Source organism: Rhopalosiphum maidis, chromosome 1 (genome assembly GCF_003676215.2).
Source record: "Rhopalosiphum maidis isolate BTI-1 chromosome 1, ASM367621v3, whole genome shotgun sequence".
In the NCBI taxonomy this organism is placed as follows: Eukaryota; Metazoa; Arthropoda; class Insecta; order Hemiptera; family Aphididae; genus Rhopalosiphum; species Rhopalosiphum maidis.
In genome coordinates this window covers 43410119-43428370 of record NC_040877.1, presented here as the reverse complement: position 1 = coordinate 43428370, position 18252 = coordinate 43410119, and the positions used below count along the sequence as shown (strand labels likewise).

Genomic DNA, 18252 nt, shown 5'->3' with positions numbered 1-18252 from the left:
AGGTCGAAAAAGTTAAAAAGTTTAAATGAGATTTATAGTTGTATAAGTATGACAATAAAATTAATCTCGAGTTCATTAAGTTAAATTCGTTCATAATTTGTATTGTTGCGTTAGGATCATTGATCAATATAGGTGATCACGAGTTTATGTTTAGGTGTAATATAAAATAATAAATGAATAACTGTAAACAGAGGTTATATTTTTATAAATGTATATTTGTAATTTATACAGTTGTATATTTAATTTGTAAAATTGTTTGATAAGTACATTAATACGTCATACATATACTATTTTTACCAGAACAAAATAAATAAAAATGTTGATATTTGTAATATTGATAGGTTAGCCTATATGTATCATGTCTGTATATTAATTATTTCAAAATCCTTTTAACACTGTGGATACTCCAACATATAAAAATTATTATTAAACAAAACACATAGGTATTTGGTTTTATGGGCATTATTGTCTACCGATTTGTGTCTTGACCTGACCCATTATCGTCTCAGATATAAAAATTTGATTCTTCAGTTAAAATTAATTTAAATATGTTTAATGTAAAATATGTGTACCCAGATGCGTATTATGGCAATCACTGGACTGCAAAACAATCAACGTATGTTCCTACGGTAATACTAAAGTCGTCGTGACGGATTTGCCCGGACTGTGGATCATATTGTTAATATAATAATTACTGTTCAAAATATATTAATTACAATTTTGGACAATTAATTATAAACATTTGTTTTGAGCATAGTAATACTATTTATGTAGCTAACTGTCATAAAAATGTTACACATTAACGTGATCTATAAATACTCAAGTAATTCAACAAAAGCAATTTAAAACGATCAAAAATAATATAGTTCTCAGAGTTAATCTTATCAAGAGAGCTTTCCTATTTGAAAAGTTTGAAAAAGTCTAATATTTCAATGCAACCACAAAGGTTAAAATTTTATTAACAACTACAAATTTTTGTAAATTTGTACCTCTATTATGTATACATATAACATATATATATATTTTTCAGAACATATAAGAATCAATTTTTAAGAAATTTAATGTATACATTTTTAATAATGATATTAAAATGTCTAATAATAATATCAACATTTTTTTTCAAATCTAATAAATTATTTTCTAGTGTTTTTTTTTTCATTTTTAGTGCATATTTGTAAGTTTATTGGGTGATTGGGTCATATATTATAAGCGTATATTTTAGTATTTTTTAGTGCCAGTTCTGAACCCTGATAATAATATTATAATATTACAATTTTGTTAGTTTTGTGTAAACTCGCCTTTTTTTCTTGACATACAAACATTTAATATTGTTATGATGATTTTTCAATTTTTCTAAATAAAACTTGTTGCTTATAATTATTATTTGCATTTTTTATCTATTATTATTCAATAACTAATAATGTATTGCGAGTACTAAAGCGTATGCTCACATGACACATAATAATATTTCAGGCGTATATTGACGTAAATAATTTCACGACGAAATATATTAAGCTATGTATATCAATGGCGTATTTAGGATTTTTTCTAGGGGGATATACGTTGGCAAACATATAATTTTCTCTACCGGTGCCCCCCACCAGTGTAAGCGTACACTTACCATTACTACCGTTTCTCAAAAATGTTGAAAATGTATTTACTTATTATCAATAAGTACCTACACATAAATATATAAGACTGTATTTTTTTTGTTTTGAAGATTTATTATTCATTGTCATTTTTTTATAAAATGGAGTAAACCATAAGAATACAATAGTAGTGCTTAATGATAAATATACAAATATATATATATATATAGGACGTACAATCAAAACAGTAAAAATAATGCACTAGTCAGTGCTCCGAACTTAAGAGTCTCAGGGTCTCAATACAGCTACTAAGGGAGGGCCCTTTTTTTGGTACTTGGTCGGGGGCCTGGACCCTGGGAAGGTAAAGATTAATGACCGGTAGGCAGCTGTCTAGTTTTTCTAGGTGAAAATTCAGCACTGGGACTAACGTGAGTGTTCGATTATAATGAATAGTGAATTATTATGGTGGATTAAAAATGAACTAATGTAATAATAAATATTATAAAAATAATTAATAACTCGTATTTAGTGTTTGGGTTTATTTATTATTTGTATACCATTTAATTATTAGAACTTATTGTTTAGAATGCCTATTTATAAACATATATATATATATATACCTTCACCTTGTAATAAGTTTTGAAATAGCAACCAAACACTTATTAATTATTATTAAAAGCATGATAATAGCCGGATCGTTATTGACAATAATGACGATTGACGGAATTTTACGATTTACAATACGAATTGTTTTCAATCATATACATATTTAGCAGTAAGTCGTGTATTGACTTAACCGGCCATCAACCATAATATTTCCAAATTTTTGAAATTTCAATATTTTAATAAAATGTAGCGTTTTCAATAATTTGATTTTGTATTTCTGTAATATATGTACGATATTATTAAACCTATCAAGTAAAAAAAAATACCAATGGGGGGATTTATCAGAAAATACGCCACTAATGTATATATATATATATATATATAGTTATATTTATGCAATGTTCAAGACAAATACACTTTTTTGAAAACTCGATAACGAATCATTGAATAAGTATACATCTAATTATACCTACTAAAATTATATACATTACGGTACATCACACATTATGTGTTATGTACAAAATTAAAAAGTGTGCAGTACTACAATGACAGTAAAAACAACATATTACACAGTATTTATATTTATTATAATATACCTAATACCTATATATATATACGATATACATGTATATTGTATATATCATACTATATCCTAGACACTTAAGACACACTTCATGTGTATTTATAGGTAATAATCAGCCGAGGGCCTGCATGTAATATACTTGTGTTGAAGTTGTTTCTTTTAAAAATATCCACAACTAGTTGCAAAACTATAATATAGAACAAATACGTCTTTCAATAAAACACAGAATATTGTTTTATTTAAGTATGTTGACCATAATTTGTCCACACTAATATGCACTTGTAAGACAAAAATAATAATGAACTGCGGGGGAGGCATAAAATATATAAAAACCATTTAATATAAATATTAAATACTATTATACTAATATGTTATTTTACCAGTAGGAATTTATGTATTTATATAAGTAGTAATAAGTCCATTCATTTCTCATGCGCAATATTCACAATTATTCATGTATGCATTTAAAATATTAGTATAGTTGACAAACTAATATGAATATTTAACTTATATAGAATTATGCAAAAAAAAAATAACATTCTACTGATTAAGTCTAAATGAATTAATAAATAAGTATTCTAATACTTAAGAAACAATCAAAAATACCTAACCTACAGTCCTACATGTGTTTTAAGTTTTGATAATACAAGATAGTAAATATACTATAGTATAATATATATATATTTAATTATTATTTAAGTAATATCATAAACAATAAATTATAAATTTTAAAGCATAACAATTTTTTTTTTTTAATTATTGTGTGGAATATTCTCCTCATATCCATATTGATTTGGATAGATCTTCCCAATTTTAGGGTAGATAATACTAATTGTTTCTTTAATTATTTTTACTTAATTTAGCTTAAGAATAAATACACGTGTGATTCATTTTTATAATATGATTATTTTGAACAAATTCAAAAACATTTATTTGAAATATTTTCAAACAAATTTGAAGCTATACCCACATGTCTTGTATCATCTTACAAATGTAAAACAGCAAAAGCTGTTTTGCGCAGGATATATTCACTCGAGTTGTAGTAATGTTTAATTGATATACAATACAGTTGAGAACATTATCTGTGAAATACAATTTTTATTTTTTATATCACTTTACGTTAAAAAGTTCTTATTGTTTCAAAATTCATTATTTTTATGTTTTTCAAACTTAAATAACTTTTTGTAGTTCTTATATGGGAAAAATAAAAAAGATATTTCACAATCAACGTTATCTTTTTTATGTGGTGAAAATATTGTTTTATTGTAGTCTTCTCAGCTAGGTTAAGTTACTTATTTATTAAAACGATGGAGCTATTAGTAACTATTACCATTAATTTAACAATTTAATAATTAAGTACTTTTATTAAACAATTATACTGTATATACTATAATATTAATCTCGTTAATTTTAAAAGAAGGAATGGGAGAAATTATTGGAACTCTTTTGTATACATATAATTATAATTTCTACATATAATTAAATCAAAATTATATTTAATGAACAAATAATAGTCAAATGCTTCAATAAACTTTCATTAATAAATAATTTTTTTTAAATTAAAGTTGTCAAAAAATATATAAGTATGTATATATATATACAATGTACGTTTAATTCAACACTCATATACCGAAATATCGACAAAATGTCAAACATAATACATTATAAAATATGAAAAAATAATTAAGTACATCATGCAAAAAATATTAAACAATGACCAATGAAACTTGATATTATAGAAAATAATGATAAAATGATAAGTAGTTTATATTGTATAGAGGACAGACCTTCGTTTGAATATTATGTTTTTCCTTGATTTTGTTATTTAATTTGTCTGTAAATAACCTATTTATATTTTTATAACATACAATGATAATCATCACTGCTGCGTACTGCCGTGTGTACAAGGATCATGATCTGGATTATAGATAATAAAATAAAACTATCTATATATTTTTTTAAATAAAAATTTGCATAAAAATTGTTTTAATATATAATTTATTATAAGTACCTAGTTACTTGTTTTATGCGTTCGTAGATAAGTAACTTAGCCAAAAGAGACTGGGGGTGATAGCGCTTTTTGAAATTTCAGAAAAATTCAAAAAGGCTTTCTTAAGTTTGTAAACGTATTACGTAAGTAAAACGTAACTATATTAAATTATTAAAATTTTAATTTGGAAAAAACTACAAAACTTACCTACCTAAGCTAAATATGTATCTAAAAAATACAGCTTTAAAAATCGAACACTAAATTATTTAGTGTATAAATTCTTCTGAAATTTTTATTTACTAAAATCAAAATTTAAATATATTTAAAAACTTATAAGTAATTATTTATGATCTGTTTTACTTTGTATAATAAGGATAAATAGATTAAATGCAGGTCCACTACTCCACTCATCTAAACTTTAAATACCTATAACTAGTTAAATTAATAATCTACTTACTAGAAATGTAATTTTCATAGATTGACTTAAATTGTGTAAAAGAAATATTTTCTAAACCCCAAGTTTACTTAAATAATTAGTGGTGTCTTATACTAGATAGATTACATTGTACATATAATGATTATAGTCTCATGCAGTTTACTCAATACAGAACAACAGAACTATCCAACACTATTTTTATACACATATTAATTATAAACAAAATAAATATATATGATATATATATTTATTTATAATATATACTGTTTTATTCAATCATTAATGCGGATAATGAAGATAACTACTAACTAGTATCTATTTAATATTGGTCATGTATTTTTTCAATAAACCGAATGACATTGATGAATTAAACATCCGGTAAATTAATTATATATTATATACATATACAGATAATATTAAATTACCTATACAGATTTTTTTGATTTTATCAAAAAATTGTTGTAAAATGTGGTATTTCCTGTCAAATGCTATGCGTTGAGTATAAAACGAGAATGATTATTTTGCAGTTTCCATTTATTAGGAATTTAATTTACATATCTATTATTTGTTGATCGTGTAAAATAAAATATTTCATTACAAATATGTTTACTAAGACTCTATTGGTTTGTCTTTTTGCAGCTATTTCAGTGATAATACCTGTAAGTATCTATATGTCAATATAATATGAAGAATATACACAGTATAATTTATCAATTAATCATAATATTTAGTATTAATTTTGGTACTACTATTATGTATACACAAGGTTAATTAATTTCGTACCTATGTAAAACTAATTTTATTATTATTATTATTATTTTTAATGATTTCGGTATTTAATCACCACATAATATGTCTTATACTAGTTATAATCATAGATTTTTTTAAATAGCTAAATATAACACGATAGATCAAATAAATAAACACAATAATATTTAAAATCAATTTTTAAAAGTATTTAATATTTTAATTTATACTTCTACAGTTCTACCTAGTATAATGTTGTATGTGCATAATTATACTTTATATCAATACAATTCTCCCCAAAATATATCAATCTTTTTTTCAAGATAAATAATACTGATTACTAAATCAAAAATATCGACATAAATGCGTAATATTATAATTTATAACACATATATATATATATCTTTGAAAAATGATTTGTGTTTCAGGTAAGTGCTGAAAAAAAATATAACAACCAAAGCGAACTTATAGATGATATGTTAGATAACTTGTTTCAGTGCATGCAAGAACTGGACCTAAATCCTGGTAATACTATATTATTATTTGTATTAAAGAATATTTTAGAAAACAATATTTGTATTTATATTATTTATTTACTGATCAATAGACGTTTGCGGTGAATTGTTGGTAAAGGACAAAAACCACGACGATAAGAGGTACGATAATTGCAAGGTGTGTATAGTTTAACTTCTAAGTATTCTAAATATAACTAACACCTAATTACCTAAGCTATATTTTAGATTGTGCGAATTGATAAAATAAAAATAGTTATATTATCTTGTCTGCGAATTTTTTTTTGTGTCTATCATCACCTTATGTGACGAAAACTACTTTAAATTTGAAAAAGGTTTCTATTAGGCAATTTTAACAAGTCGGTACTTAGGGAAGTCAAAAGTAAACAAATTTCCAGTATTTTACAAAATATTTCAAAAACGAATTACCGTAGTGTATGTACTTACTTGAAATATAAATATTCACCAAATATGTTTATTAGGATTTTCTAGATATGATAAAATTTTCAAAAAACTTAGTTTTTCGAATTCGTCTTGTTATAGTATATTGATGTAGACAGAGTCATATCTAAAGTGGAAAAATCGGTGATTCGTCCCCAGGTGTAATATTATTTTAGTTGTTTTGACTTTTGGGCATAAGTTTTGCCTTGCACATTTCGATGTATTTTTCTATTTTAGTTTATACGAATTGATTTTGTAGCAAACCAAATCGAAGTGTGATTTTTGATTTTCATGAATTTTAATTGAATTGCAAAAACTAGTTTCACGTGCTTAAAATACTAAATCAAAATACAATTTTTGAAAAATTCAAAAATATCCGGATATACGTATGTGTACTATTCCACTTATAATAAATAATATTTAATTATATAATAAAGATTTAATTACATTTTCAGATCTTAATACTAAAAATTCCCAATTTTATTAACTAAAACATCCATAAATAAGACAACCATTTTCAAAATCTCATAAAATTTCCAATTTACCAATATTTATATATTGTTAGTTTTTAATATTTAATCAAGGGCTTAGTTTTATTATGTTTTACTGTGTAGGAAGATGTATAATTTCTTATAATTATTCAAATTGTTTGAATATTATTTTATTGCAAATATTATCGAGATTGTCGACCAAAATAATCGTAAATTAATTAAAAAAATATTAATCTATAGATATAACAAAAATTCTACATAACTTGTATTTTATTTGTGTGAAAAAAATGTTATTACACTTAATACAATTAATATTTTTTGTACAAATACCTAGTAGGTTTGAAATAAAACCTAACTACGAGTACAGTCATCTCATTTTTTAAGGGTATTTATAATATTATTTTAATGTAAATTATAAGTTACAGTTAGGTTAGGTTTAGGTAGATTAGTCAGTTATTTTAATAAAAATGAGTGTATTATATTATTATTATTATTATCTCTAAGTATTTCATTTTTAGAACTGGCTGTCGAGAATTAATATTAATAATATAATAATATAATCATATTATCAAATTCTTCGAACGAGGTGATATTTACAGATATAAATAGTTAATAAGATATTTATAATGCATTCTATACCCACGAATATTAGATAATACAATTTTAATCAGCTTATAGTTTATATACATACTAGTATAAAAATATACTATTCTAATCTTTACGGTTATTATACTTGTTAGTTGTTACGGTTTACTTACCACGTAAGATACGAATTTGGCCGATTAGTTGATGAACTAGCTATGGTGGTGCAGGTTGACTTGATCTCTATAATATAATAAAGTATGTAAAGAGACACTGCAGGCCTTAGGTAATCAAACTTGTGGTAATACACAAATTTATAGTATAAGAGGACGCCATACCCGTTATGTTGTCTCTGTCTTACTAATGTACATTATAAACAATTTTCGTTCAGCAAAACATATTTTGTGATGTTAGCTTTAATGTTAGAGTAAGTTTACCTATTATCAAATTTAAAGGTTGGAATATTATCTAGAAAATGATATATGCTTTTATTGATATTATCATTTTAAAGTGAGTTATAGTTATATAAAATATTACAACTTAAATATAATTGGTATGGCGTCCTCTTAAGAGACACAAGCAAATATCAAAAGAGGTACCACATAGAAACGATAATAAATGTAGGTATAATCATAAAATTGATCTTAAAATCACACTTCACCGTGCTATGGGTGTTTTACTTTCGTGGCTAGAGGGACAGGCACTAATATTTTTCAAGGATACTCACTAGAGAAGAAAGATCTTTTGGAACTTGTACATGCGTTCGACTAAAAAAATAGACTATAACTCAATTAATTTCTTATTAAATCAATATAACTTATTACTTAATACTTTAGTCTAACTTAATAATTGATATATTATTGGATTGTGGTATTTTCTTAAACAATTTTGATTTTTTTACATAGATTAACTATAATGTTATTCAGTACACATTGAAATTATACCTATTAGTATTATAGTTTCTACGATTTTAAGTTTATTCGAGCCATATAAAGCGAGCAATAGAACGAGAAATAAAATATAATAGATATATAAATACCTAATGCATAATTAATACATTTTTCGCAACGTTAGTCAACGTATTTTAAATGCTTACCTACTCAACGTGTATTTATAGTCGAATCAAATAATGCAATTTAAAAAAATACTTTCACGGATAATCTCCGCGTGGCTAGCCTACCCTATATATAGTCTTCCCTCCACATAAAGACTCCTATATAATCTGTCTACGGAAAATAGTCAGAAAATTTGTGTTCAAAAAGTGCGAATTATAAAGACCTATAATAAAAAACTTCTGGTAAAATAATCCTAAGCATAAAAAGTCTGCTGTTAAATAATACGAATGGTTAATTTTAATTATTATCAAAAACTTCCTACACACATGTGCATCACCTGTGGTGTATAATTATTATTTTTATTGTAATTATTATAATATTATAATCTATAACCTATTTAGCTCATATCGATCGCATGCTGCTTGCTTAAGCCGGGGTCATAGCTTTACCCGCTTCGTGTCTCATTTATTGTATTCTGATTGATCCTTACAATCATAATATATGTCATTCACTAAATATAATCTATACCAGACAATTTCTAGTGACTATACTGACGAGATAGTACCTATTGGACAAATTCCTAATGCAAAATCGATAGATTATTATAATGCTATTTTATTTTTTAGTGCCTCGGCCCGTGCGTTGCAAAGAAAATGGGAACGGTATGGTTATATTATTGTATAATATAGTGTGTATAATTATAGTGTACTGCAATGTTTTTTTAAATTTTATTTGCGATTTCGTTACTATTTTAGATGAACACGGAGACCGGCAAATGGAACTGGGCCAAATTTAAACAGTTATCGAATTTGTTGGATAACGAAATCCTCAAAAATGAGGCAAATATATTGCAAAAAAACTGCTTCGATGGTGATGATAACTTATGATATTTTAATATTATTTTATTTTAATTTAAATAAATAATATCATATTATCAAACGATATCCCTTTATACGATCGGTGCTTATTATAATATTATTAAGTGTACCTAAATCTAACAAAATAATAAAAATCTTCTGTAAGATAATTTAACAAATTAAAATTAATAATATAGCTTACATATTTTCAAAAAGTCTCGCCTAATCTTAGAAACCGGTTTTACAAAATGGAAATCGCCAAAAATTCTAATTTATTTATTATAAATGTTTTCATGTACTCGTCACGAAAATATAATGATAAGTATCGTATACCCACTATATTCTACGCGTTTAACTATTCAGTATACATGCAGTATACGAGATGACTCCAACTAGTGATTTTTGTTCTCCCGATTTACGAATATTTAAAATCTGAAAGTCGTCCGGATGTGACGTAAAGCAGCTATAGATAATAATATAACATTGACGTATAGTGTCGAATGACAAAAGCCTTTCTATGCGCACTGTATAATAATGACCACGTATGTAATAAGTATAACGCCCATTATACGCTATGTAAATCACACGCCATCCAAAACTATTTTTTTTAATCTAGTAATAAAGGTACATATTTTCATATTGTATAAAAAATAAAACCTAAATCGATTTTTACTATTATAATCTAGCTATAAATCAGAATTGCGTGCGAAAATCATTATCTAGGTCAAATTGCAATTATGATGTTGTTTTGCGACTGAGCTGATTTGCACGAAATATGAACAGCATAATATAATTTAATATTCAGTCAAAATGATCGAATTAATAAATATTAAAAATTTCAAATTAAAAAAAAATATATAAGTATATATTATGAATAAAATAATCAGGCGTTATAATTTATTCAATGAAAATTGTGGTTCAAAATTTGTAAAAGACAAAAAATTATAATAAAATTCTTATGTTTTTTAATATGATATTTTTATGTGCAGGTTGAAAAAAAATGATCATTTGATCAACCTTTACGTAGGTACGCATCACTCATCAGTTAGAACCTGTCATAATAAAAAAATTCGGCTCTGTCGCAAATTACAATAGTCACAATTCGGTTGTCGACTAGAATACCGCTCTTTTTTGGCACGCGATTCCGATGCAGTACTAAGTATACATATTTATATAAATGAATGCACGATTGTATTTGGATCTTTTAGATTAGAAAACTATTGAACTAATTGGCATCAAACTTTGTACACGTTGAAATTCGGGGAGTATCTTTTTATTTTTTTTTATTTAACTTCCAATAGGCTTCTAAACAGGATGGTTTGCTCGCGAATTTAGTTTAGGCTCACGAAAATCGAATAATATTTTGGTTCGTGACTTTATGTACTGAGTTACAAAAATAAAATTTGCAAACAATTCTATGGACTACAGACGATCCGTCACGCGTTGCTATAGGATTTTTTTTTAAATAAAATAATATTTAATGGATTGTTTTTTATTCAAATGTACAACAAATAGCAATATCCGCATGTGTGCGTATAGCTTATATAAATACTCAAAAAATACTTGATCTATGTCGACAGCAAGCTAGGTATACCGATGCCAATTTGCTCGCTCGTTAACCGAGCGCGTACACTAAGACTTATAGATATAATGCCAATATATAGCGCCGTATTTTATTGTGTTTGTTCATTTTCCCCCATCGTAGTCGGGTTAAACAGCCTGTATATTATACACACATTAAATATATATTGAACGACGTTTATATTGTATATTTTAGTAATATATTATATTTACACGTGACGAACAATTTATCTATTGCAGAAGTAAACACTCACTGCGTCGCCGGTTACGCGTTCATGAAATGCGCCTTGGAACATTCCCCGATGGTAGGTACCTATTTTATTTTGTTTACGGTGTTGATTTCATTTCTTTGATTTTTACAGGCTAAAGATATGGTCAAAAACTATTTGTCCACCAAAGAAAACACTCCAAACGAAGACGAAGCCGGAGAATAACACAATGCATACCTAATATTATAAAGAATTGTACAATACTTAATAATTATTATTATATAATGTATACGCAGTTTAATGCACTCATATACCTAGTACGGTTCGTTATGCGTTTCAATTAAAATATACAATATAAACAAATACATTAACACAAAATCATAATAATTTGCACAGATTCATAAATATATATTTTTTTTAAATTTAAAACGGCATTTAGTAATAAGCCGTTACACTCATGCCAATTATAATATATTTATATAATATAATATGCCTTATACGTCTATATAGGTTGTTCATAAATGTCTATCGTAAATCGCATGACAATGCGTACCTATGTATAATATGATTAATAACCAGTTAACTGTGTTCCATGATGTTGCATATACCTAGGTAATAGCGGGTTACCTTGCCTGCGTGCAGGTAACGTTACATTAGTTCGGTCATGACGATAATGTATAATAGTGTTAATTATTATTGACTATTGTGGCGAGTAGTAGAATATATATATATATATATATCTATACTTAAGACGACTAAATTCATCGTAATCATTGGACATTGTTGTCACGATATCGATAATAGAATCGTTGAATTATTATTATATTGTTATCTCGACGGAAATCATGAAACTCGTAAAAAATCATAACGGCGACTGAATCGTTAAAATGTATTATTCAAAGAAAAATATTCTACTAGTATTAAAATGAACACAGTTATGACATTGTAATGTAATATAATTTAATCTTAAATACATTTTTTTATCTAGGCATTCACTAGTTATAAAGTGAATATTTTTTTAAATTTTATAACTTAACTAGTTTAATTTTGCATACTATAGAAATAACATAATTTTGTCTCAGTTGATTTAAATTAATGTTTTTGAAATTTTTAGTTTAAATTATGGTTCCAATGGTTTCATACATTTAATTACTGCGTGCACATACATGATTTAAAATATAATTAAACTATACTATACTTTATACTATAATTTCTGTTATGTTTCTTCAGTTTCTTGTTAAAATATTGTACATACGCGATAGATAAGCAAAACATACTATTTGTACTTATATACAATCCACTGCTTATTAAAAGAATAAATACATTATTTTTAAAGTGTGTTAAATTAATATTTATTTTCATTTTAATAACTTAACAAGATACTTTTATTATGTGTTACTTGTTTATTACTGTCTAAACAATCTTGTGTTCACTTAACTTAATTTGAGATAATTATTTTCATTAATTTGGCCACCTTACTATAAGCGTAACATGTGAGTAGGTAATTTATATAGTCAATGGTCATGAAAGACAAGGAAATACCCTACTGGCCTACAGCAATTACAGTGTTTGGCATAGTTCATTTTTTATTATATTATACATTAATCTCAATTAAAAAAAACTAAAAATGTACTAAAAGATTTCTACATACATATACTATATAATATATCTACGTATAACATATACACATAACACAATGAACAATTCTTGAATTTATGATTATATATTTATGTTTGTCGATTAATTGTATTAATATGATTTATATTCTAAAATTATGAAAATGAGTGAAAACAATTGTATAATTTCAACATTATTTTATCAACCTGTATGAATTTTGTGATAAAATTGATTTTCTTGAAGAAAACTAAAATTAATAACGATTAATATGCTATATAAAAACTTGAAATTTAACGACATTTATAGAATAGTATTTAAACTTTGTAGTTATATGAATGTAATGATATTTAATGAATTTGGAGAATTAATATTTAATAGTATTATATTTTCGTAAATTTGTTCATTTGTAAATATACATGAATAAATAGAGCTACTCTTAGAAGTATGCAACAAGGGCCACTTGTAAATTAGATTTTTAACTTGTTATTGAAAGCTTAACATAAGAATAAAACTCGGTTAAGTATAATAAACTATTATTATTATCTTGTGATATTACTTGTATCAATTTATGCCTATAAAATAATCCCATGCAATTTAGAATTTAGACCAGTATAGAGCCATAGAGGTAACTGTATAGCATCTAAAACCAACTCAGTCATCAAATGCATTTATGTATTCAATAATGTATTGAAAAACACTTATAATATATATATATTATATACATGAATTTGAAAATAATATTAACGAAAAAGAATAAGAAATAGCTTACTTTTCTTGTGAAAATAATATTCTGCATTCAAATCGCACCAGGTGTAATAGTTGATAGACTTCTGTCGCAGACATTGCTCCCATCTCAATAACTCTAACCCATTAAACATTATAGTCAAAACATTAGTACTTAAGGAAATTGTAATAAAAGAAATGTAACTGTCATACATAAATTTGTTTTATTTTAAAAAGTTGGCAAATTTGTTTCATACATTTACACTTTTTATAATCAAAATGTATGATGTTGTTAGCCTTTTAGGCATGTTTTTTTTTAAAGATAATTGATTTGTTTCTATTTATATCAATATACCTTGAATTTGTTATTAAAATATCAATAAATTGAAAATCGTAATACATATTATTGTATATTATTTTTTTTATAGTTCGAAATAACTTACAGACGGTATAATAATCTACAAAACATTTACGACTCTTTTGTTTTAAAACTTTTTCTCTTACATTTTATTTATTTATGTAGATAATATAATATATCGGAATATACAAGTACAATTGAGAGACTTTATTATTAAAAAAAGAAAATATTACAGTTTAAAAAAGCAAATAATAACTATACATTCACGCGCAGATAAAAAAGAATAACACATTAAATCGTGTGAAACGGTGGACCTGGTTCGGAACTGACGTACGATTTTTCGCGTTTAAAAAATGACCCTCCGAAACAAAACAAATAAATGCGTTTTAAGTGTATATTATTATCAGCTTGCGTAATGAACGCAATAAGTCGGGTACTATATGTAGGTATAGCTAATAATAGTAAATATAATTTATTATTATTTATTGCCAATATAATGATTTCTGATAGCATACAAATATTTTAATGTTTGTCCAGATCACGGAATGAAGACGTTACTGCATTTTTTTAGAACGAGATAGTTTAGAGAACAACCTGTTGCGGACATCGTGAAATTTATTAACATTTAACAACCAGCGATCTCAATTAAAAAATACCTATAGTTCGTCGCAGAAAACTAACCGAAACTGTACAGCGACGACGAAAACATTATACCTATACATGTCTAAACCGACGAAAAGATCCACTATTTCACAGTTTAAATAAAATTCAAACATACATATAGTATTTTATGATATACAGGTACACTATATATTTTCAAGGCTAAGATATTAGAATATATATATATAATATGATTAATAATAACAGGAGTATAGCTTTAGGCTCGGCCGATAGTAATAATATGATATTATAATATTGACTAGAAATAAATCTGAAAAGATTATGTATAATATAATAATAATATTTTTAAATATAACTTAAGCATAGTAGGTATGCATAAGAAAAAAAATCACAATGGCGGGTTATAATATAATATCTAATATTTGTTTATAATAAAATTTCTCGTCGCGTTAAGAAACCCGAGGAGAACAATGTATTGACGATGCGGTAAATAATAAAAAAATTGTTTAAAAAAAAAAATTATAAATGCTTTTAGAGATTCTCATCAGAGCCGGGTCACCTCTGACGGCGGCATCTGCTGCTGATGCTGTGCCGCGTATCTCCGGCAGTCCGTCTGACTGGCCTTGTCATTTCTAACGTAGCCCGCGAAGTAACCGCCGCCGGCCGCTAAAGACGACGACGACGAACACGCGTCCAAGTACTCGCAACTGGCCGACGACTCGATGGCCGCGATCGGATACTGCGGGGGTAACGAGAGCAGCGCCTCCGTGGACTTGGTCGGGTGACGGATCCGGCCATCGGCGTTGTGGCGATGGTGATGGTGGCCGCCGCCGTTGTGGCTGGAGCGCTGTTGATTGTGATGGTTATGCTGCGAGTTGTGATGCTGCTGCGGGTGTTGGTGATGATGGTGATGGTGGTGATGGTGGCCGCCGTGGTGTTTCTGTCCACCCTTGACGTTCTTCAGTTGCAGGTACACCATGTGGTGTTGTCCGGAACCATTGCCGCCGCCGCCGCCGTTGTTGTTGTTGACGATCTGGTCGCGATCCAAATACTCGTAGCCGAACCCGTAACCACCGAACGCCTTGGTGGTCAGGTTGTCCCACGACTTGACGGGTTTGACGGCGCAGTTGTCACGCCGGTACGTCGATGACGACTGCGACTTGACCGAGTGCTGCCGGGAAGCGGCCGATGGCGCCTGCTGGCCAGCAGCCATCGGGTCGTCGTCCCAGTACAGTGTGTCCGTGCTCAGTGACGTCGTGTACGACGCCGGGCTGTTCTCTGTCAGGCTGTTCTGCGATGGTCGACCGCCGCCGATCGACGTGCTCTGGCACATCCGCTCGTCCGACGCGTACCGGTCGTTAACCAGATTAGTGTAACCGTGGTTACCACCGTTCGCGTGCTGTAGCGGCGGATTGTGTTCGTCGGCCACGTCGTTCCGGGCCGAGTTGCGCCGCTTTTCGTGTCCCTTCCGGCAGTACGAGCCTTCCGATTTGCAGTCTGCGAACAACACACACACACAATACCGATTGTCCCGATTATAAACGTGTCGTACATGAAAATGTATATATAAAAAAAATAGTATAGAAACATCAATGATACAACGACATGTAGATATTATAATGTGAACTCGTAGACATGGTTTTGCTTCACTGAGCGAGTTCACCTCGTTTTTTTCTTCAACGATGGCAGTTATTCGAAAAACGGTTAAAGGAGTTTCAAATATGCGTTAAGACCATATACATGAAGAGTGTCCTGTAAATAATTACGAACTTCATCTGTTTTCAAATTATAACCTTAATTGGGTACCTACATCAAAATATTTAAAAAGATTTTATCCACTAAATAATTTACAAAATAAAATAGAATCTCATTTGAAAAATAAATTTGTATAGCTAAATGACATTTTCTTAGGTAATACAAACAATCTCCGAAATTTTGAATAATTGCCATATTGAAGAAAAAAAATGATGAACTTACTTGGTGGTTCACTCCATAAACATGTATATTGTGTGCTTTTGGTTACAGAAAGTACATACTATACAAAGTTATTAATATTTAAGTTTTAACTTTTTTTTAAATATTTTGATATTAATGCATACCAACATTAAAAAATAAATATAGTTTTTATAATTTTAAATCATCGTCAATTTTTAAATTTTGTACTTTTTTGAATAACAACATACATTTATAATTTCATTCAGATATTTTATATTATTTAGGTTAAGATGAGTGGAATAGACTGTATAGTTACTCATCGTTACTTTAATTATTTATTATAAATAATTAACGTTAAAATTTTGATTTTTATGTTTTAATTTTTTTGATAAAACTTAATATTTTGATTCAAAATAGGATATAAGAGAAGAAATTTATGTTATTCGAAAAAATAGAAACTTAAAAAGTAATTATAAAAAAAGTAAAAATATTAAAATATATTGTTTTTTTATATTAATTCAGACATCGAATTTTGTAAAAATAAAACTTACAAAACTAGAAAAATCTTTTCGAAATGTATTGAAATGTGTAAACGCAAATGGTAAAATACAATTGAATTAAAAATATTTTTTTCATCAGTTATTGTTAAGTCATTAAATAAAATTATCTTTAAGTCAATAGTTAAAATAAGAATTTTTCAGGTAAAAAAATCAGACTAAAAATGTTATGTTATAATTCAGATTGTTCCAATGAATAGTTAACCTATAATCTCATATCCTCAATACATAAAATTGTAAAGAATATAGATAATATAGTATATACTAACATTACTAACTATTATACACGAGTACAGTTCAATAGTTGAAAAGTTAAAAGAACTGTTTAAAATTGATATACTGATAAATTAAATCAAAGAGTTTTTGGTTTTAAATATTACACTCTAATAAGCGTATTTTTATTTAGCCGTTGACATATTTAATTACTATATACATCGATTAGTTAGATACATGCAAACATATTCTAAGTTAAATTATAATAAAATAACGTAAATAAATCCTGTTTTGATGTCAATGAACCAACATGCGCGAAATGCGAATATCATAGATTGTTGGCTATAGAGGTGGCCAACACTTTTATACCGAAGTATTTTGGCTCTACAAGCTAGAATCTGGATAAGCGAACAAACAAATGTTTAAAAATATCCACCATAGTACCCACCACCATGTGATGTGTTTGGCACATGAAAACAATATTTTTGTTGCCCTTTACGTGCTAATTAAAAATGCATGTTGCAAATTCCCATGTTTCGCGTGACAAAG

The 18252-nt window shown here is 27.2% G+C and overlaps 2 protein-coding genes across 3 annotated transcripts in view; one reads left to right on the top strand and one right to left on the bottom strand.

The window, feature by feature from the left end:
* Positions 1-5739: 5739 nt before the first annotated feature.
* Positions 5740-12580, top strand: LOC113548865. The gene is made up of 7 exons (XM_026949951.1): positions 5740-5863; positions 6380-6476; positions 6559-6623; positions 9659-9694; positions 9788-9902; positions 11711-11775; positions 11833-12580. Exons 1-7 carry the CDS (start codon positions 5807-5809, stop codon positions 11902-11904), a joined length of 507 nt encoding a protein of 168 aa, XP_026805752.1. The 5' UTR covers positions 5740-5806; the 3' UTR covers positions 11905-12580.
* A 1983-nt stretch (positions 12581-14563) lies between these two features.
* LOC113552675 (filaggrin-like) overlaps positions 14564-18252 on the bottom strand; it is a 35547-nt gene continuing 31858 nt past the window's right edge. For both annotated transcript variants that reach the window (XM_026955523.1, XM_026955526.1), the window contains one exon: positions 14564-16495. In XM_026955523.1, coding sequence (XP_026811324.1) covers positions 15543-16495 — 953 coding nt within the window. In that variant the 3' untranslated portion in view covers positions 14564-15542. The remainder of the gene's footprint in view (positions 16496-18252) is intronic.

Bases quoted from the DNA above. Each gene is read 5' to 3' on its own strand.
- LOC113548865 (XM_026949951.1), top strand. From the start codon at position 5,807: ATGTTTACTAAGACTCTATTGGTTTGTCTTTTTGCAGCTATTTCAGTG. The intron at 5,864-6,379 runs GTAAGTATCTAT...TTTGTGTTTCAG, and splicing joins CTATTTCAGTGATAATACCT to GTAAGTGCTGAAAAAAAATA. The intron at 6,477-6,558 runs GTAATACTATAT...ACTGATCAATAG, and splicing joins AGAACTGGACCTAAATCCTG to ACGTTTGCGGTGAATTGTTG.